Source organism: Nomascus leucogenys, chromosome 3 (assembly GCF_006542625.1).
Source record: "Nomascus leucogenys isolate Asia chromosome 3, Asia_NLE_v1, whole genome shotgun sequence".
Lineage (NCBI taxonomy): Eukaryota > Metazoa > Chordata > Mammalia > Primates > Hylobatidae > Nomascus > Nomascus leucogenys.
The window spans coordinates 8,685,281-8,707,168 of NC_044383.1; the positions used below are offsets into that span (position 1 = coordinate 8,685,281).

General features: G+C 41.1%; 1 protein-coding gene across 1 annotated transcript in view; it reads right to left on the bottom strand.

Moving 5' to 3' along the window:
* Positions 1–2,609: 2,609 nt before the first annotated feature.
* ABRAXAS2 (abraxas 2, BRISC complex subunit) overlaps positions 2,610–21,888 on the bottom strand; it is a 33,741-nt gene continuing 14,462 nt past the window's right edge. The window contains exons 4-9 of the mRNA XM_003277772.2: positions 20,289–20,355; positions 12,453–12,643; positions 10,335–10,454; positions 9,733–9,817; positions 7,767–7,881; positions 2,610–4,773 (exon numbers count right to left, since the gene is read on the bottom strand). Of these exons, the coding sequence (XP_003277820.2) occupies positions 4,304–4,773; positions 7,767–7,881; positions 9,733–9,817; positions 10,335–10,454; positions 12,453–12,643; positions 20,289–20,355 (1,048 nt within the window). The 3' untranslated portion in view covers positions 2,610–4,303. The remainder of the gene's footprint in view (positions 4,774–7,766; positions 7,882–9,732; positions 9,818–10,334; positions 10,455–12,452; positions 12,644–20,288; positions 20,356–21,888) is intronic.

Here is a 21,888-nt window from a genome sequence, read left to right on the forward strand (position 1 = left end):
GTGCTTCTTGGAAATTTAGGAAATGGATTCTGAACTAAGTAAAGTTGAACAGGCTCCAGATTAAAAAAAAAAAATAAATCAGTGTCAAGGCAAAACAAAATGTGATTTTTATCTGGAAATGAGATAAAGGTTGACTGTAGCATTAGCAAGGTTGATCTTATACTGGCCACAGATCTGAAAAATTCAAGCGTGGTAAAGAATCCCAGAGAATCGAGAATGTTTCTAGAATCCCCTCTAAGGTGGTGTTCATGAAATAACTCATGTAGTCAGTGACTACCATTTCTGAAGTCTTTTATTATACAAACACTTACTGCAGAAAAATGATAAAATGCAAACAAATGAGAGAAAAATTATCCATCTTGCCATATCCTGAGACAACACTGTTAACATTTACATGAATATCCTTCCAGATTGTTTTCTATCAAGAACAATACTAATTTTTCCCCCACAAAAATCAGATCAAACACACTGTTTGGACATCTGGGTTTCTTCATTTGGTATCTTCCATGTCAATAAATCTTTCTTTTTTTTTTTTTTGAGACAGTCTCGCTCCGTCGACCAGGCTGGAGTGCAGTGGTGTGATCTCAGCTCACTGCAACCTCTGCCTCCTGGGTTCAAGCAATTCTCGTGCCTCAGCCTCCCTGGTAGCTGGGATTACAGGCGTGCATCACCACACCTGGCTAGTTTTTGTATTTTTAGTAGAGATGGGGTTTCACCATGTTGACCAAGCTTGTCACGAACTCCTTACCTCAGGTGATCCACCCGCCTTGGCCACCCAAAGTGCTGGGATTACAGGAGTGAGCCACTGCAAGTGGCCTTGCTTTGTTTGAATAGACGAGGTTTCACCACGTTTTCCAGGCTCGTTTTGAACTCCTGAGCTCAAGCGATCCATCCGCCTTGGCCACCCAAAGTGCTGGGATTACAGGAGTGAGCCACTGCAAGTGGCCTTGCTTTGTTTGAATAGACAGGGTTTCACCACGTTTTCCAGGCTCGTTTTGAACTCCTGAGCTCAAGCGGTCCACCCGCCTCAGCCTCCCAAAGTGCTGGGATTACAGGTCTGAGTCACTGCACCCACCCATCTTTTTGATTTCTACCTCAATATTGTTAATGGCTGCAAACACTATTTCCTCTGGAGTGTATCAAAATTTAACCATTCCCCTACATCAGCATTAATGTCACTTCCAGGTTTTTGCTATTAGAAATATGCTGCAATGAGCTTTCTTTTGTTAAGCACTACATTCTGGACCACATGTCACATCTGGCATCCCGAGGGACATTTGCTTGAAGATGTTACAAAGCCTCACTGCTAGAAGGTAGTCCTCCCCCCCATCTCTAGGGATCAGAAGAACCCCAGAGTAACCCAGTTTGGAGGTACTCTATGTCCTGACTCGCCTTATTTAGGACATTACAAAAATCGCTGTATAAAAGTAAGACAGCTGAGGTAAATCCCAGGACTTTTCCAAAATCTGTTTGTCATAAAGTTGAAAAGTAAACATTTTCCATTATTTATTGGCACCACATTTACGAATCCACTTGCCTTCAGGCTTCCTGCCTGTCTGGTGGAATTCAGGTTTGCTATGGGAAAGGATGAAGCAGATCCTAATGAAAAAAGGAAGAGATCTCTCAGTCTGACAGCCAAGGCAAGTCAGACCCAGAACACAGTTAATAACCATTAGTTAGTTCCACTGTATTCTTATTTTACATCATCCCAGATTATTTTTATCTCCTTAAAACATAGGCTTATAAGACAATTTAAATATTTTTGTTAAAGCAGTTATGGTCAATGCCCCACTGTGTCTGCAATTAAAACAAATATGTATCCTGAATATTTAGGGATGAGATTTCTGCTTTGATTTTACTCCAGAAAAACCAATTACAACATGTAATCAGGCATTTCCAGACTGAAGTAAGTAAAAAGAATCCAGTCTCCTTTTCTCCAAATTCTTAGAGATGTTGAGTAGAATCCTAAAAGGCTGTAATTCACACGTTAAAACCCTGCTGAAAACGCTCTCCCCTTGCATTTTGGAAGAGATACATCACTCAACCCTGCTGAAAACGCTCTCCCCTTGCATTTTGGAAGAGATACATCACTCAACCCTGCTGAAAACGCTCTCCCCTTGCATTTTGGAAAAGATACATCACTCGGCGGGAATGGCTCCCTCAGAATCCAGAATACACTTGTTAGCCAGCCGACCCTGTTCTAAAGTGATCCCACAATTCCTAAGATGCTCTCGGGCAGCAAGTTCTACAGTATCTCGACTGTTAGGAAATCCAGGCTGAGGAGTCACTTTCAACAAGATCAGTTCCTCTGTGGAAGATGCCTTTTGGGGACCTTTCCAAGATTCAATTTTATACGCAATTGATACTTAGTTCTGTAGGTAACACGAAATCAACAGAAACATTTTGGAAACAGAAACTCCTGAAAATCATAGAAACATTTTAGCAAGTTGTGTTCCTGGATGTCTCCTGAAACCAGCCTGACAAAAATTTTGTATGAAGATGAGTTTTAATGCCCTTTAAAAAGCTCTTTTAAGTCCATGATGAATTGCCAGAATGAGTACACTGAGGCAAGGCCTTGTCCGGTGCTGAGACAGACATTAAAACAATGGTACCATGATTAAATAAGTTTTTTATTGTCACATTTAACTGCTTTGTCAGATATACATTGTAGATTTCAGTATGGCATCAAAATAAAAATATTTTCCTGAACGTCAAAATCTGAACAGAGGAGATGGTAATGGCACTTAAAAAAAAATAAATTCACACTGGCACTGAAGCTGCGTAGTAGGTAGCTGATAACAAAGGAACACATTTGCAGATAAAGTGGTCTGCAGCGTTTTAAATCAAATGGCAGTGGTGTAAGGCCAATGAAACCAGGAGAGTAGTTAAAAGACAGACCCCCATAGAGTGGGGATCCAAAGAATGGCAGTTCTAGCATTTCATTTTCGGTCTATATGGTAGTGTCTAATTTAGTATTGGAACTGGAGCTCAGTGAGCAAATGTGTATCCTATAAACTGAAACTACTTTTTCAGAACCCAGATTTTAAGCCTCTCCAACAACTTCCTTATTCTTACAGGTTTTAACTAGCTCAAAGGACAGGCAGTTAAACTCCAAGTATTAACCTCATGGCTGTCCTTGTCATAAATGGTGGGTCTTGCCATTTCCAAACCAGAAGCCCAACATGCTCCTGAATGTCTTAGTAGTTTTACACATTGTGGGCAAAACGAGAAAACAAGTAGTCATTAAATAAAAATATGAGTGCATTCCAAGAGAGTCTCTACACATACTGCAATTATTCCCCAAATGGCAACTTAAAATAAAATAAGTATGGTTATTCAGCTTGAAAATGAATCTTTATTCACCAAGATTCCCAAACAGTTTCTTATTAAATGTCTTTCCTCCGCAAATAAAACTAACACTAGGATTTGTCAGAAGATCTAAATGAGTTATATCTCCTCTGTATGAACTCAGCTAAACCTACCGTGTCTGGAATCTGTTCATTATAAAACTCACTCCTTCTGTTCTCCACTGCATGTGTCCTCTAAGATTCCAGAACAGAGACCATAAATGTGCCAGTGCAACACAGTAGTCACTGTAATCCATCAAGAAAAAAATAATTTATTTTATGACGTATTTATTTGGATGATTACTCACTGGTAATTAGTATCTCTACTTTTTTTTTTAAAGGCAACCATTTTAAGTGATAATACATATCAAGCTAGTAGAAAAAAGTTGGAAGCCCTCTCTTTCATCTCACAAAGTCATGCAGACAAGAGAAGGTATATCTGATTTGTTCCAATCAGGCTTCTTGGAATTATCAAAATTTCTTTTCTGGCAAAGATGAATTTGGCTCATCATAGAAAGAAGTTCTTTGAAGGCTGCTGCTAAACTTGTTTCCCTTTGAAAAAGTAAATTTCAAGGCATGATAGTGCAAGAGGTAAGTTTTTGATTTATAGAACATTTATAGACTAATTGTGCTTAGTCTCTAATTTCCAATTTATTTTAAAGAACAGAAACTACGCTGATAAGTTTCACTTTGCCTAAATTTACCAGTACATCCATGAATCGCACCAGAATTAGGACAATTTGATTATCTTAATGATTCTGTTATGAAACTTGCACACTGTATCCAAAGGTAAAGAGCAGCGGATGGAGGCTCCCACAAGTTCTGTGCACAAGGACTCTCTTCTCGGGAGTCAAAGTATCTGAGAAAGCAGTTCTCCCCCCAGATTAAGTTCTCAAAAACCCTCTCAGTAAGCAATGAAGAAAAACAGTGCTAGGTGGAGAGTTTCTTTTGTTTAGTTAAATCTGGGAGATCTGAGTGTTCCTGGGGTCCTCGTCGGGATGTGTCATGGGTTGAGAATCCTTCGAATGTGAGTATTCACTATTAGAAGGCTCTGTAGGGTCAATCAAATTTTCATAATCACTGTCATCTGAATCCTCACCACTGTCTCCAGCTGCTCTTTGGGGAGGAGGAAGGTCAGCCCCACTTCCAGGATACTTCAGTCCGGCACTGGTGGAAGCATAATTGGAAGAGCCCACAGCTTGAGGCCGAGGCATAAAGACACTCCTTTCCATTCGAGAGTGGCTCAAAGTACTTTCTTGATTGCTTGGGTGAAAATCAGAATAGGGGGGAGGAGGATCCGAGGCCTCTGCATCTCCAAGTGTACTTCTACCTTCAGCTGCAAACCCAGAAGACAGCATCCGAGGACTGAACACTGGGTCCAAGCTTTCAGACGGCATCTGTCTGCTTAACACTGCCTGCTGCAATCCTGGATGAAAACAAAGAATATTCTAACACTTTCTAGATTCTCACAGCTTTTCATCTCAATGTATAACATGGCCAACCTGAATGTTCTGGAAAATAGCAGTGAGGTAATGAAGCTGACTGTTACAATTAATTATTTTACAATTGCACAGTACTTGATAATTTACAAGATATTTCCCTACCCATTAATTCATTTAAGGCCATGACAAATTTCTGAAGTGTTATCATTATCGTTATTATTACTGCTTCCATTATAGATGCAAAGAAACCGGAGTTCTGAAAGGTGAGGTGATGTGACTAAGGGGACAGCTGGAAGTGGGCCTAAGACTCAGAATGCAGGCTCTGTCGCTCCACAGCCTGTGCTGGTTCCCTGGCGTGGGGCTTGCTGTGTCACACTGTGGGGCCCAAAGGTTGAAATGGAAACGTCCTGTACACGGAATGGAAATGTGAGATTCTTTCTTTGGCAGCCTCCTATCAAAAAACCGATTTCTTTATAGCTACCTGTCATAATACACCTCTTTCATAATACACTTATACACCTTAAATAATAATACACTCATACACCTTTATAGCTACCTGTCATAATACACTTACACACCTTAAAACTTTAAAAACCCTATATTAAGTAGATACTGAACCACAGCTTCACTCTATTTTTATTAATGTTGTGAAAGAACCCATATAATCCATATAGCCTTGAAAGTTTTTGTAGGTAACATTTCAATTTTTAAAAAATATTATAAAACTGATACACACTTGTACAATATTTAGAATATTTAGAAAGGAAGAAAGAAAATAAAAGCTGCCCACAATTCCATCATCCCAATAACACTGTCAGGATAAAAAGGGCACAGGCTTTCAAGCAAAGAGACCTAAATTTTAAGTATCAGATCCTCACTTCCTTGCTGTGTTACAGAAGTCACTAATCCTTGCTGAACTCCAGTTTTATTATCCAGCTTTGGGTGTTGGTCTGTACATGTATATAAAACATGGCTGACATTACCTGGTTTATACTGTTTTCTATCCTAGTTTTTTGTTTGTTGAGACAGGGTCTCACTCTGTCACCCAGGCTGGAGTGCAGTGACACAATCACGGCTCACTGCACCCTTAACCTCTCAGGCTCAGGTGATTCTCCCACCTCAGCCTCCCAAGAAGCTGGGGCTAGAGGTGCATGCCACCATGCCTGGATTTTTTTTTTTTTTTTTTTTTTTAAGTAGAGATGGGGTTTTGCTATGTTGCCCAGGCTGGTCTTGAACTCCTGGGCACCAGTGATCCACCTGCCTCGGTCTCCCAAAGTGCTGAGATTATAGGCATGAGCCACCATGGTTGGCCTAGTTTTTCTTTCTTTTTTTTTTTTTTTTTTTGAGACAGAGTCTCGCTCTGTTGCCCAGGCTGGAGTGCAGTGGTGCGATCTCGGCTCACTGCAACCTCCGCCTCCTGGGTTCAAATGATTCTCCTCCCTCAGCCTCCCAAGTAGCTGGGATTACAGGTGCCTGCCACCACGCCCAGCTAATTTTTGTATTTTTAGTAGAGACAGGATTTCACCATGTTGGCCAGGCTGGTCTCGAACTCCTGACCTCGTGATCCGCCTGCTTTGGTCTCCCAAAGTGCTGGGATTACACGTGAGCCAGCACGGTCGGCCTCTTTATTTTATTTATTTAGTTTTTTTTGAGACAGTCTCACTCTGTTGCTCAGGCTGGAATGCAGTGGTATGATCTTGGCTCACTGCAACCTCCATCTCCCAGGTTCAAGAATTCTCCTGCCTTGGCCTTCCTAGTAGCTGGGATTACAGGTGCACATCACCATGACCGGCTAATTTTTGTATTTTTAGTACAGACGAGGTATCACCACTTTGGCCAGGCTAGTCTTGAACTCCTGACCTCAGGTGATCTGCCTGCCTCAGCCTCCCAAAGTGCTGGTATTACAGGCGTGAGCCACCATGCCCAGCCCTATCTGTATTTCTGATTATTTCTAGAAAAATGTAACAGTAAATCAGACTGTTATATTTTCCTGGAAACATAAGTTACATTTTAACTGGATTATATATATTCTTATTAAATTAGAAAAGTTTAGCCCTAACCTTATCTTTTACACTTGATATTATCTGCCATACATTTATAAATTTTACACACAGACATTAATTCTGGTGGTGTTACAGCAAACATGGCTGTTATGCTGGAATTATTAGGTTTATGGGCCTAATTCTCATTCAATCAGTTTGTTCCTTAGCCTAATGGTGTCTATTCATCCATTGCTACCAAAACTAGACATTTAAAACCTTTACTAAGACCAGACATAAAGCTAAAAGAATATTTGGTAGCTCCTCTATAAGGCTATATTAAAACAGGACACAGGCTGGGTGTGGTGGCTCACGCCTGTAATCCTAGCACTTTGGGAGGCCGAGACCAGCCTGGCCAACATGGTGAAACCTCATCTCTACTAAAGAAAAAAAAAAAATACAAAAATTAGCTGGGCATAGTGGCAGACACCTATAGTCCCAGCTACTCGGGAGACTGAGGCAGAAGAATCGTTTGAACTCGGGAGGTGGAGGTTGCAGTGAGCCAAGATCACGCCACTGATTCCAGCCTGGGTGACAGAGGGAGATTCCGTCTAGAAAAAAAGACAGGACACAGTGCCTAGCTGCTGGACATGCCAGGGTTAACTTAGTAACAACCACCACATTCACTGTAACTAGATCTGATTGTCAATATATACACAAATCTGTATCAATAACTTCTTGGGATTTATTCTAATTTCCACTTTAGCTTTTCTACCTTTTGTCTTCTTTTTCTTCAAGTGTCAGAGAATTGAGGGGGCTACTATGAAAAACAGCACTTGCCCTCCAGAGAAGCTGAACAAGAGACTGCTCTGCCCCAGCCAGGCTAATCTGAGACTTGATGAGCGTAGAAAGAGGCACATAATTTATTGTGTAGTATAATCTGATGTTTAAAACAACATTTCCCTGACACTGAATGGTAAAATTAATAAGAAACTTACTTCTTTCTTGTTCCTTTTCATTTTTCCTCTGAGTGATTTGTCTTCTTAATTTGTTCACTTCCGCCTGACAAGATTCAACAACTCGCTCACTCTTTTCAACATCTGCACACACTGCCTGAGGAAAAAAATGACAACAAGGTTAGCTTCAAGTTCAAGCACAAGGCATTCCATAAATTCAGCGCTGATTACAACTCTAGGAAAAGTCCAGATGGTTTATTGAGTTAAAAAGCAGCCACATAAGGTAGAACAAAATCATGAAAGCCCAAAAGACTAGAATTGTTATTATTCACTGATTTGCTTTAAGATGATTATGCTATTTAGCTTATAAATTCTTGACCAATAAGGGTAAGATAGGAAAGATCTACTCTTTGATTAATCATTTTTATTGAAATGAAAAGGGAACTCTTGGTACCAGTTTAGCATACAAAGGAAGAACAAAAGATAAGACAGGAATATGATGCTTTCAACTTTTATTTATTACCAACATTCAAAAAATCAGATAAGACAATTTAACAGAAAATATTTTTAAAGAAAAGTTGAAAAAAGTTTCAAAGTCAAGGTTTAATAAAAGATAGCTATCTGAGACTACATCTGTGTAATTTAGCTATTTATAATCCTGAGAACACTCTATGTGATTTGGTATTTTCAAAGCAGGCCTTATTCAATCAACAATGAAATATAACAGCCACTTTTGGCCAGTGCTGATATTCTGAAAAGGGCATGGTCATGAATTCAGGACAAAAAGCTATTTTCCACTGCGAGTTCCTTCCATAGCAGAAATACCAGAAGCTTCCAGAAAGTAGGCTGGTTACCAGTGAGTCTGTATAAAGTTCCCTATACTGGTAGGTGCACAGTGACCCTGATTTGGAACACTAGACTGGAAATGGCTCTTGTATGCTTCTCCTTTTGCCCCGGGCTGAACTCAGCCTGTTTTCCTCTTTTTCAGTATCTGCCTTCATTCCTCTTTTTACTCATTGAGGCCTTCATCCTTTTTATTTTTATATTTTAGAGATGCGGTCTCACTCTGTCACCTGGGCTGGAGTGCAGTGGCACAACTGTAGCTCACTGCAGCCTTGACCTCCTGGACTCAAGCAATCCTCTTTCCTCAGCTTCCCAAGTAGCTGAGGACTACAGGTGCATGCTGCCACACCTGGCTAATTTTTAACTATTTTGTAGAAATGGAGTCTCATTATGTTGCCCAGGCTGATCTCGAACTCCTTGGCTCAAGCGATCCTCTTGCCTAGGCCTCCCAAAGTGCTGGGATGACAGGTGTGGGCCATCATGCCGGGCCAAAGCCTTTTTCCTTAAAGTCAGGCTTTTTCCAGGTCTGGGAGAGCTTCATCAACTTTACCACTTTCTTTGCTGTACTCAAAGGCAAGTTCAAAGGCTCTTTTGTTCTTAGGTTTTAGAGCAAACTACTCCTAAGAACACAGCAGGGATGATGAAAAGAATGTGGGAAAGTATTGTTAGCACCGAGCTCAGTATTTGGCTCACAGGAGATGTTTCCATCGATGTCTGTTGCATAAATGACTAGGAATGAACAGGCTCTGCCGAGATCCTCCCACTCGATGGAGGCAGCTGGGGGCAAAGTGAGTGAACTAGGATGAAGAAGCAGAGATGCAACCAGTTATGGCTGCCTTTTGATATTGTCTCTACTTAGAATATAACTGATGGAGACAGCTATGTTCTTAGCAAGCCTTTCTACATTTTCCTAGAAAAACTACTATCACAAATGCGGCCAGAAGTATTTGAAACAGTAGTATTAACAATCTACTTCAGGCACAGAGTGAGTGAGCCAGGCTTCTGCAAGACGGCACGAATCATTATTCCGCAGCTTGACTCTGCAGATTCTGACTTTTGGATCCTAACTCTTATTTGTCAGTTGGAAGATAATTCAAAATTAAAGTAGAATTAAAAGCTTTTTGGCAAGACAAATAAGATGAAAACTAATAAATAAATCAGTTACCTGAACTTTCTCTTGAAGTGCATTATAAACCTGATAAATCGCCCTGATGTCTTTCATCACTCCATCCTTGTCAAAAAAGTCAGTACTAGAAGACAAACAGAAAAAAGATGCCTCAAGGTTATCAAAACTGCTGTGAAATGGAAAGGCATTTTTCCTGTCTCTTCCACTTTATTGTTTAAATGCTGTGACTCCAACGTGACAGTGTTTAAGGAATAATGCCCATACCACAAGAATTACAGAAGAGAAATTTTAAAAACCCATGTTACCAAGATCATTTAAAAAATAATAAAAAGTTGTGTATTTTTCAGTGACTATGTTTAGCTTTTAGAACCTCAGAAATAATACTCTATCCAAAACTTTCGTATCAATTACAAAAAATATTGTGGCAAATGATTTAAAAAATTCATAAAAGTAAACTATCTTTTCAACAAGAACAAAATTTTGATATATGCTGGTGGTATCTAGACAATTACCTTACTGTAGTCTTCAATTTTAATCATATCAAACTCGGTTTTACATTTTTCCATACACCTTTTAAATGTTATTAACAAAAGAAATATTGCTGACAAAAGAAAAAACTAGCACTTTACCTTTCAACTTACCCATGTTCTTTAATCACTTTGGCATAACTCTGAGAAGTATTTGGCACTGAAGACACTTTGTACTCTTGCTGGCTAGTATTTCCTAGATTGGGAATAGCGAGTGATATCCTTTGATTATACCTATGAGAAAAATTCAGAAAGAGATCATGTTAAATGTACCATTCTATCATATTCAAGTGAGATTGACAGTTTAAAAAAAAAAAAAGGGCTGGGTGTGGTGGCTCACACCTCTAATCTCAGCACTTTGGGAGGCCGAGGCAGGCAGATCACCTGAGGTCAGGAGTTCGAGACCAAGACTAGCCTGGCCAACATGGTGAAACCTTGTCTCTACTAAAAATGAAAAAAAAATTAGCCGGACATGGTGGTGCACACCTGTAGTCCCAGCTACTCGGGAGGCTGAGGCAGGAGAATCACTTGAACCCAGGAAGTGGAGGTTGCAATGAATCATGATCGTGCCACTGCACTCCAGCCTAGGTGACAGCAAGACTATATCTCTAAATACATAAATAAATAAATAATTTTTAAAAAAGGGCATGCGTGGTGGCATGTGCCTATAGTCCCGGCTACTTAAGAGGCTGAGGTGACAGGATCAGGAGTTCAAGGTTGCAGTGAACTATGATAGTGCCACTGTACTCTAGCCTGGTGACAGGGCAAGACCCTTTCTCTAAAATAATAGTAATAATAAAATTAAAATAAATAAAATTAATTAACTAAAAAAAGAATGGGGCTTGATGATAGGAGTCTTAGTTGCTGACATTGGTAAACTAACGGGAAGGTCTCACGGAGCACCTCCTTCTACAGACAACCCAAGGATACATGAATTAGTAATGTTTTCCCTTCCTGTAAAGTAAAACCTTGCTTATCAACTCCTTGAGAGCAGAGGTCATGCCTTACACATCTTTTGTATACCCACAGTGACTGACACAATGCTGAGCCTGTTGTAAGTGCTCAAGAAATACCCACAGATTACATAATGAAATCTTATAAAAACCTTTTTAACAATTAACAATTATTTTCACTGATGTCAATTTAATTTATTCTACAAAAAATAAACTTCCAGAGGGAAACCATTTTGCTGTTTACAAACAGACAACATGATCATATAATCATAGGGGTGGTTTTTTTTTGGTTTAACAAGTTCACAATGCAAAACCCTTATTAACCAGCAGGTGGATCAATTTCACAATTTTGTATTTGAAATTTATGTTTCAAAATTATAATCAGACTTCCACAGCAATAAAACTGCATTTCCACAGAGTGGATTATGGAGAAGCAAATGATGATTTCCAGCTGTTTATTCCTTATCAGAATTTATGCATAATACACGTCTTGTTAATGCTTCTTGATCCAAAAACAATTTTATGTAAATAACTGACAAGAAAAATACCTTCTGTAACCACAAAAAGAGCTAAAGGGAATAATACAAGTTTTTATTTAAAGATGCAAAAAGTTTTGGGAGGCCGAGGCAGGTGGATCACCTCAGGTCAGGAGTTCAAAACCAGCCTGGCCAACATGGGCAAAACCCCGTCTCTACTAAAAATACAAAAAAATTAGCCAGCATGGTGGTGTGTGCCTGTAATCCCAGCTAATCGAGAGGCTGAGGCAGGAGAATCACTTGAACCCGGGAAGCAGAGGTTGCAGTGAGCCGAGATTACACCACTGTACTCCAATCTGAGTGACAGAGCTGGACTCCGTCTCAAAAAAAAAAAAAACAAAAAAAAACACAAAAGCATAAAATGCACTATAATGCACATTTTTGAAGTCACAAATCTCAATGACTTGTACCAACGTCCTTTTTTTTTTTTTTTTTGCAACAGATTCTTGCTCTGTTGCCAGGCAGGAGTGCAGTAGCACAATCTCGGCTCACTGCAACCTCTGCCTCCGGGTTCAAGCGATTCTTCTGCCTCAGCCTCCCAAGTAGCTGGGAATACAGGCATGTGCTACCACACACCCAGCTAATTTTTGAATTTCACCATGTTGGCCAGGATGGTCTCGATCTCTTGACCTCGTGATCCATCCGCCTCGGCCTCCCAAAGTGCTGGGATTACAGGGGTGAGCCACCGCGCCTGGTCCCAACATCCTTCTTATATGTGAGGCAGATGGAAAAGCAAGCTTTACCTTCTATTTGGTCTAAAGAGTACATATTCTAAAGCGTGAGTGGAATTGTTGGCAGTGGAGATGAAGCTGAAGAGAAGAAAGACGAGGTCGGGCACGCCGAGGATGTGGGTGAGCTGCTTGTGAAGAACCTGCTCTCTGTAGGACATCTGCTGCTGCGTATTGCGTCGGAATCTGTACCACCCAATGACTTTCTGAAAGAAAAGTGTGAAAAGTTGCATGAAATCTTACAAATTTAATTCTGAATGGATCCATACAAACACACGTGCACAAATGTTCATAGCAGCTTTATGTGCAAAAGCCCCACCCTGGAACAACCCAAGCGTCCATGAGCAGGAGCATGGATAAACAGACTGTGCTTCAGGCATACACTGGAATCCTACTTAGTGATAAAAAGGAACATGAATGAGTCCCAAAATAACTATGCTGAGTGAAGGAAGCTAGACACCTCCTCACTAAAAGAAGTATAGGTTATAGGATTCTATTTATACAAAATTCTAGAAAATGAAAACTCATCTAGTGACATAAAGCAGATCAGTGGTTAACAGGAATGGGGGGAGAAGGCAGGACTGGAAAGGCACGAGGAAGCTTTCGTAGGTGAAAGAGATGCTCATTATCTTAACATGGTGATGGTTTCACAAGTTTACACATACATCAAACTTCTAAGAGCATACATTTGAAATATGTATTATAAGTCAATTTTACCTCAATAAATCTATTTTAAAAGTTTAGCTTTGTCAGCTCTAACTATAGCATAACTAAACTGGCTCATGAAACTGTTATGCTCTCTGGAAGAATACTTCTCATAATGTGATTTGTTGGTCGTCAGGAAGACAGATAACTTCAGAGATATCTGAAAGACTGCTGAAGTGCAGATTCCTGGACCCCACCCCTAAAGTGCAGATTCCTGGACCCCACCCAAATCTGCAGAATCAGAACCTCTCAAGATAGAGCCAGGAATCTGAATTTCAGTAAGTTTCTGAATTTTTCTTTTGCATATTGAAATTTAAAAACATCTGTTGTCAAAACATTTAATTCTTTATTAGAAGATCAATCTTCATACAGCTTCCTTCTTTGAAACCAACTCTGAGTTAAAATCTTGTTTTAAGAAGCAAAGGTAGTTTAAATCTATTAGAGTCATATTAAAATTAAAATTAACAGTAAATTTAGATTGTTTTGACATTTTCACGTAGAAAGTAAGCCAACTTTTGCTGAGGCTAGCATTGTCACAAATAATTTCACTAATTATTACACCACTCTAAGTGAATAATGTTTTCTCCATTGAGTTCATATCACATGCAATGAACTACAGAGAACAAAGAAATAAGCAATAGTTCCTGACTCAAGGAGTACTACTGAACATAAAACATATCTTCCCATAGATTAAAGCAATTAATTCTATATCTCTTAAATAAAAAGAAAACCCAAGCCTTTGTCTCAGGGTATAATCTTTTTTTTTTTTTTTTTTTGAGACAGTCTTGCATTGTCACTCAGGCTAGAGTGCAGTGGCGTGATCTCAGCTCACGGCAACCTCCGCCTCCCGGGTTCAAGCGATTCTCCTGCTTCAGCCTCCCGAGCAGCTGGTATTACAGGCATGTGCCACCGCGCCCGGCTAATTTATTTTTAGTAGAGATGAGGTTTCACCATGTTGGCTAGGTGGGTCTCGAACTCCTGACCTCAAGTGATCCACCTGCCTCACCCTCCTAAAGTGCTGCGATTACAGGCATTGAGCCACTGTGCCTGGCCTCAGTATATAATCTGATAGAAAAGATGTTCTGTCTGAAGTTACAGAGCTCATGAGTGACAGCCAAGATGTGGAATCAAGATGCCTGCCTCTTTCCACTGGGCAACACTAACTTTCACATTCTATACTAGACATGATGGTGGCCATAAAAAAGGTAAAAGTAGTTTTCCTTTCAAGAAAACTTGGATACAATTAGAGAGAGCTATTGATGTATGTGAACACGGCACATTTCATTCTAAGATTCAATACTCTGTACCCAACTCCTACTTGGAATGTTGGAATTACCTACTCAGCAGACCTCAGGCATGCCCCACACTTCCCCTGCCTTCCTGCAAAGACCTGAACAGTGCTCAGCACACTGGCTGTTTTCATGAAATACTCATTGACTAGCAGAATCTTGCAAGTGGCTATTGGATGAGTAATGGTGCTTTTCAGTTATGCCAATTCGAACTATTTTATTTCATTTTTTTCCTAGCTGCCTTTTTTGTTTGTTTGTTTGTTTTGTTTTTGAGATGGAGTCTTGCTCTGTGGCCCAGGCTGGAGAGCAGTGGCGTGACCTTGGCTCACAGCAACCTCCACCTCCTAGGTTCAAGCAATTCTCATGCCTCAGCCTCCTAAGTAGCTGGGATTACAGGAGTGTATTGCCACAACCAGCTGCATTTTTAGTAGAGATGGGATTTCACCATGTTGGCCAGACTGGTCTCGAACTGCTGACCTCCAGTGATCTGCCAGCCTCAGCCTCCCAAAGTGCTGGGATTACAGGCGTGAGCCACAGTGCCTGGCATATAATAGCTTATTGATTCGATATATGCTAATGGTTTTAAAAAGATTCTCCTGGCTGGGTGTGGTGACTCATTACTGTAATCCAAGCACTTTGGGAGGCCAAGGCAGGAGGATCACTTGAGCCCAGGAGTTTGAGCCCGGCCTGAGCAAGATAGCAAGACCCCATCTCTGCAAAAAATTTAAAAAGCACACGCCTATGGTCCTAGCTACCCAGGAGGCTGAGGCAGGAGGATCATTTGAGCCCAGGAGGGCCAGGCTACAGTGAGCTGTGATCATGCCGTTGTACCAGGGTGACTAACAGAGCGAGACCCTGTCTCAAAAAACAAAACAAAACAAAACAGATTCTCCTGTCATTTTCATCAGTGAAGGATGAGATGCCAAATTAATGTGTATTGGTGATATCTTTGATTCTACCTTTTAGAGTTAACGAACAAACTAGTTGCAAAGCTACTGAGAAACTAAGTCACCAATGTTGAAAAGCACATTTTGCATAGCTATATTTGGGACACGATGAAGAATTATGGATATCTTTCCCTAAAACCTTGTCTCTGCTTATGTTTCTCAGTCAATTTTTCACACAGACTATTCTATCCACAGACCATAGACTATTCTCTATGCTAGACATTTGCTTACATTTTCATCCCAATATGGGCACGTTTATTGTCTTTAGCTTGTGTTCTTTTGGCCTTATGATGATACAAGGATGGCTGTTTCAGTTACTGTTATCAATTTCAGAGCTTCCGGAAAGCACGAATCCTCCTTACTTGCTTTGTTTGGCCTTAGCCTAAAACCTGAGGCTTGTGCAAACGTTGTAAGCACATATGGATTCTGCCAGAACAGTAATTCAGCCCGTGACCAAACTGTACCTGGGGGATTTTCTTATCAAAAACATTAGCCTTTATCTTTTTTTTTTTTTTTTTTTTTTTTGAGACAGAGTCTCGCTCTGTCGCCCAGGCTGGAGTGCAGTGGCGCGATCTCGGCTCACTGCAAGCTCCGCCTCCTGGGTTCACACCATTCTCCTGCCTCAGCCCCTCCGAGTAGCTGGGACTACAGGCGCCCGCCACCTCGCCCGGCTAATTTTTTTTGTATTTTTAGTAGAGACGGGGTTTCACCATGGTCTCGATCTCCTGACCTCATGATCCGCCCGCCTTGGCCTCCCAAAGTGCTGGGATTACAAGCGTGAGCCACCGTGCCCGGCCACATTAGCCTCTATCTTAAGCCTAACATTTTACATGTACCTTGTGGGTTATATAACCACCCTTTTGAGGTAATGATAAAATTTTGTACTTATTCTAGGGGAAAAAAATCCAAATAAGAATTATAAAGCTTTTTTTTTGAAATCTAAGTATTATATATCATCTCTGTGCTGGAAATTCAGATTTTTGAAAAAAAATCCTTACAGAGTTCATACTTTCTGTAAGGTACCAAAGGAAATATATAGCTCCGACTCTCAACAAATATCATGGAAATGAAACATATTTTCCAAGTAAAGTGAAGCAACAAACTCGTATCACTAATTGCAAAGGAGAACACAAACATTTGTTTTAGCACAAAATTCTATAAAATCAAAACAATAGACCAACTTTTAACTGTTTTGAGACTCTTGGCTGCAGAAAAAGCAGTCAACTCTAGATAGCAACCAACGAGTGGCCTTCTGTGTCTCAAACAGCAAACTTTCTTAAAAATGCCAAAATTAATTTACAAATGTGTCCCTACCTACTATTGAAAAGACTACATAGTAAGAGTCTTACTTTTTTTTTTGAGTTGGAGTCTTGCTCTGTCGCCCAGGCTGGAGTGCAATGATGCGATCTCGGCTCACTGCAACCTCCACCTCCCGGGTTCAAGCCATTCTCCTGCCTCAGGCTTCCAAGTAGCTGGGATTATAGGCACCTGCCATCATGCCCAGCTAATTTTTGTATTTTTGTAGAGACAGGGTTTTGCCATGTCGGCCAGGCAGGTCTTGAACTCCTGACCTCAGGTGATCCGTCTGCCTCAGCCTCCCAAAGTGCTGGGATTACAGGCATGAGCCACCACGCCCGGCTGTAGAGTCTTTGTTTTCAATTTATTTTCAATTATAAAATACATAGTCATTAAAAGAAAAAAAAACCTTATCAAATAAATTCTTCCTTCATCAATAGATACCCCGCACCCTTTATTCACTCCCTTTCCTAAGTCTGTCTAGCATCCTTTCAGATCGTTTCCTGTGTATTTGAACACCCACTCAGGCTTTTGTTGTTATATAAAATGGGCTCAAACTACAATACTGCTTTTTTTCATGTAACATAACTTAGAGATCTTTCTATGTCATTACATGAAAACCTCTCTCCTTCTTTGTAAGGACTGCTTCATCTCCCATAGTATGGAAGCACCAACAGAACTGACTTCACTGTTCCCCACTGCTGGACATTTAGGTTGCTTTCAAAATCCCCCCTACAAAATAACCAAATAACAAACATCGTTGTGCACTGGATTGGGACCAGACGGCTTGGTTTAAACCATGGCTCCACCATGAATTGCTGATGACCTTAAGCAAATGATTTAACCTTAGTTTACTCAACCATAAAATGAGTAACTTGCCTCACGGGTCTGGTGCAAGGATTAAATGCATCAATATATGTGATGTGTGCAGAACATGGCCCTGCACAGAGTTCAAGTGTTCAATTATTCCAGGTTTTTGTATTTTTGTGCCCATGTAAAATTATTTTCTTGAGCCAGATTCCTAGAGGTAAAATGGCATATTCAAAATTCTTTCGGTGACTGCAAAACTGTCCTCCCAAATCTCTGTATTAATTTAGATTCCACCAACTACTGCTTCCCCATTACCCGCAGCCTTGCCAACACTGGATATTACTAATCTTTTCACTCTTTTGCCAATCTTATGGGCAAAAAATAGTATCTCGTTTCAAGACAGGGTCTCGCTCTGTCACCCAGGCTGGAGTGTGCAGTGGCGCGATCTCAGCTTACTACAACCTCCGCCTCCCAGGTTCAAGCGATTCTCCTGCCTCAGCCTCCCGAGTACCTGGGACAAGAGGCGCGTGCCACCACTCCTGGCTAATTTTTTGTATTTTTAGTAGAGACAGGGTTTCACCGTGTTAGCCAGGATGGTCTCGATCTCCTGACCTCGTGACCCACCTGCCTCGGCCTCCCCAAGTGCTGGGATTATAGGCATGAGCCACCGCACCCAGCCGATTTCTTCTTTCTCTTGTGAACTTCCTGTTCATGGTTGTTACTCATTTTTCTCACTTAAAATTTTGAAATCTGCCAGGTGCAGTGGCTCACACCTGTAATCCCAGCACTTGGGAGGCCGAGGTGGGCAGATCACTTGAGCCCAGGACTTTGAGACCAGCCTCAGCAACATGGCAAAACCCCGTTTGTACTAAAAACAAAAAATTAGCCAGGTGTGGTGGTGCATACCTGTAGTTCCAGCTACTTGGGGGGCTGAGGTGGGAGGATCACCTGAGCCTGGTAGGTCGAGGCTGCAATGAGCCATGATCATGCCACTGCACTCCAGCCTGGAGGACAGCATGAGACCCCCATCTCAAAATAAATAAATACAAATGAAACAAAAATTTGAAATCTGTTTTTAAAAAATACTTCCTGGTACTTCTAATATGTAGTGAGTGCTCTAGAAAATTGTGCTCCAAAAAGAATCTTTATAGAACAAATTTTAGTTTTAGAAAGTATAATTAAGATTTATGGCTGGCTGCAGTGGCTCATGCCTGTAATTCCAACACTTTGGGAGGCCGAGGCAGGTGGATCACTTGAGCTCGAGACCAGCCTGGGCAACATGGTGAAACCCCGTTTCTACTAAAAATGTAAAAATTAGCCAGGTGTGGTGGCGCACCCCTGTAGTCCCAGCTACTCAGGAGGCTGAGGCAGAAGAATTGCTTGAAACTGGAGGTGGAGTTTGTAGTAAGCCGAGATCGCGCCACTGCACTGCAGCCTGGGTGACAGAGCCAGACTCCATCTTAAAAAAATAAAAAACTTAAAAAGTATTGGCCGGGCGCGGTGGCTCACGCCTGTAATCCCAGCACTTTGGGAGGCCGAGGCGGGCGGATCACGAGGTCAGGAGATCGAGACCATCCTGGCTAACACGGTGAAACCCCGTCTCTACTAAAAATACAAAAAATTAGCCGGGCGAGGTGGCAGGCGCCTGTAGTCCCAGCTACGCGGGAGGCTGAGGCAGGAGAATGGCGTGAACCCCGGGGGGCGGAGCCTGCAGTGAGCCGAGATAGCGCCACTGCACTCCAGCCTGGGTGAAAGAGCGAGACTCCGTCTCAAAAAAAAAAAAAAAAAGTATAATAAAGATTCATAATTTAAAATATGAAAAATGAGGAGGTAAGGTAGCATCTGAGAGATGAGGGACGGGCTGCTAAGAGATTCCAGAATGTCTGCTCCCAGGCAAATCACTAATACGAGAGCACTGGACCACGTGATGCCTGTGGCTGCTTTAACACCCCTTCCTGGTTGGGCAGGCACCTTGGTTAGACTACCAGGATGGAGCAGCTCTTGAGTTTACTATCATGCATAAAGCCATTTGCCTTTCTTGACCTATCCTTCCACACTTCCTATTCTTCCTTTTATCCTTACCTGCTCCTGTACATTAGAAAGGCTGTTGTTTTAATATAACTGCACTTACTCCTGACACTGTTGAACAACGGCATTTTGTTTCCTGTTTGACAAGCTGAAAACTTTTATTGGTACTTTCTTCCTCAAGAGATGGTTAGTAACGGATCTATTTTTATAGAATATCCCAAGATAAAAAAAGTAAAACCCATACATAGTATAACACAGTAAATTACAAATGGCATTATTAGACACTACTGCAACAATAAAACTTTGGTTTATTTTCAGGTGTATTCAGACTTGCTTACCTAGTCTATACATAACTAGAACATCATATGCAAATATTGATAGAAATAATAAATACATGACCTTTTGGAAAAACACCTGTGTTCAACTTTTTTTTTTCTTTTTTTTTTTTAAGTTGAGATGGAGTCTCGTTCTGTCTCCCAGGCTGGAGTGCAGTGGTGCGATCTCAGCTCACTGCAACCTCTGCCGCCCAGGTTCTAGCAATTCTCATGCCTCAGCCTCCTGAGTAGCTGGTATTACAGGCATGTAATAATAATGGTATCATGCTATAAATATCTAAATTTTTTTCTATTGATACATCAAAAAACCTATGTAGGTTAACAAAACTCTTACATATTAACATGAAATCTTATTGTTCCATTTTACATTCTTGTCTGGTTTTAGCTTTTGAGTGATAAGGAACGATTTCAGAATCATACCGGGCAACAAACAGAACATACCTTTCTCCGATCTTTAAGAATCCTGTCCAAACTCTCCTCATTCACTTTGCTTGCGTAGTCATAAAAGCTGTTTAAGAGAAAAAAATCTTTTACTAAAACCACATAGTATTGTGACATAGACGTGCTTACCTGCATGTGCCTGTGGTAACCCTAATGAAGACCTAATTTCTCACCTTACACAGGTTTACACAGGTACATAAAGAGAAATCAGTCCAAACCCTTTTCTGAAATGAGGTACCTTTTGCAATGAAGAATACTCAAGAGACTGCTACATTCAAAAGATATTACTTCCACATGTGGGAGGTGCTGATAGCAAGTAATTATAAAATGTGGGGTTTCGAATGGCTGTGACATCTTTTCTTTGTTTCTAGGTATCAATTACTTATGAAAAAAAGATAACATAGCAGCTCATTTTCTGAGAAATGAAGAAGGGAAATAAACAGTTGTGGGATGTGGAAGAAGACACTGGGCTGTCTACTTTCTCAGGTTGTTTCATTCCATTCTTGCCTCAGTGCTGGGAGGTATCAGTTTGACCCAACAATTCCACAAGTTTTATTCCCAGTTTCGTAGATAAACACACCAAGGCCAAGTGACTTCCTCCAAATCATAGGGCTGGTAGACAGAAGGGCTGGAATTTGAAGCCAGGTCTGGCTAGCTTCAAACCTAATACAATCACCTCCAAAACAGACCAACATGACCAGGATCCCGTGGTGTGCATCCAGGTATAATGATGCGTGAGCCTCCTCTACTACTGGACGTGGGCTTGGGAAAGCCACACCTCTACCTCTTTCCTACCACATAAACCTGGGCCTTATAAGCCAGAAAGGAGTTCAAGATACGGTTAAAAACAAACAAACAAACAAACAAAAAAAGCCACTGACTTGGAAAGCAAGAGACACAACCTCCAGCTCCAGTTCTGTTTCTCACTACATGATCTGGGGCAAGTCACTTCACCTGGTTCCCATTCCACTTTTTGCAAAATAAGGAGTTTGGAATAGACAGATGTTATCTAAGGTTTCTTTTGGCTCTAATAACTGAGTCTATTCTTTTTTTTTTTTTTTTTTGAGATGGAGTCTCACTCTGTCACCCAGGCTGGAGTGCAGTGGCGCGATCTCGGCTCACTCCAAGCTCCACCTCCCAGGTTCATGCCATTCTCCTGCCTCAGCCTCCCAAGTAGCTGGGACTACAGGTGTCTGCCACCGCACCCCACTAATTTTTTGTATTTTTAGTAGAGACGGGGTTTCATTGTGTTAACCAGGATGGTCTCGATCTCCTGACTTCATGATCCGCCTGCCTTGGCCTCCCAAAGTGCTGGGATTACAGGCCTGAGCCACCGCACCCAGCCAGCTGAGTCTATTCCTTAAACTCAAATCCTTGTTCTGGTACTACTTTTCTGACAGTATTTTAATGAATTCCTGAGAAGGCTGAGGCAGGGTACACCTAGTGAAGCTTTGGACAGTCAAGACCAAATCAGACACCTTTGTAGACCAGACAGAAGCAATGTGTGAACCAGAGTCTAAACAATTTCACTTGCTCTGAGATTCCTCTCAAACTGCTGGCTGCTCGCCTTGCTTCCCCATTCCTGTTTTGCTTATGTGTA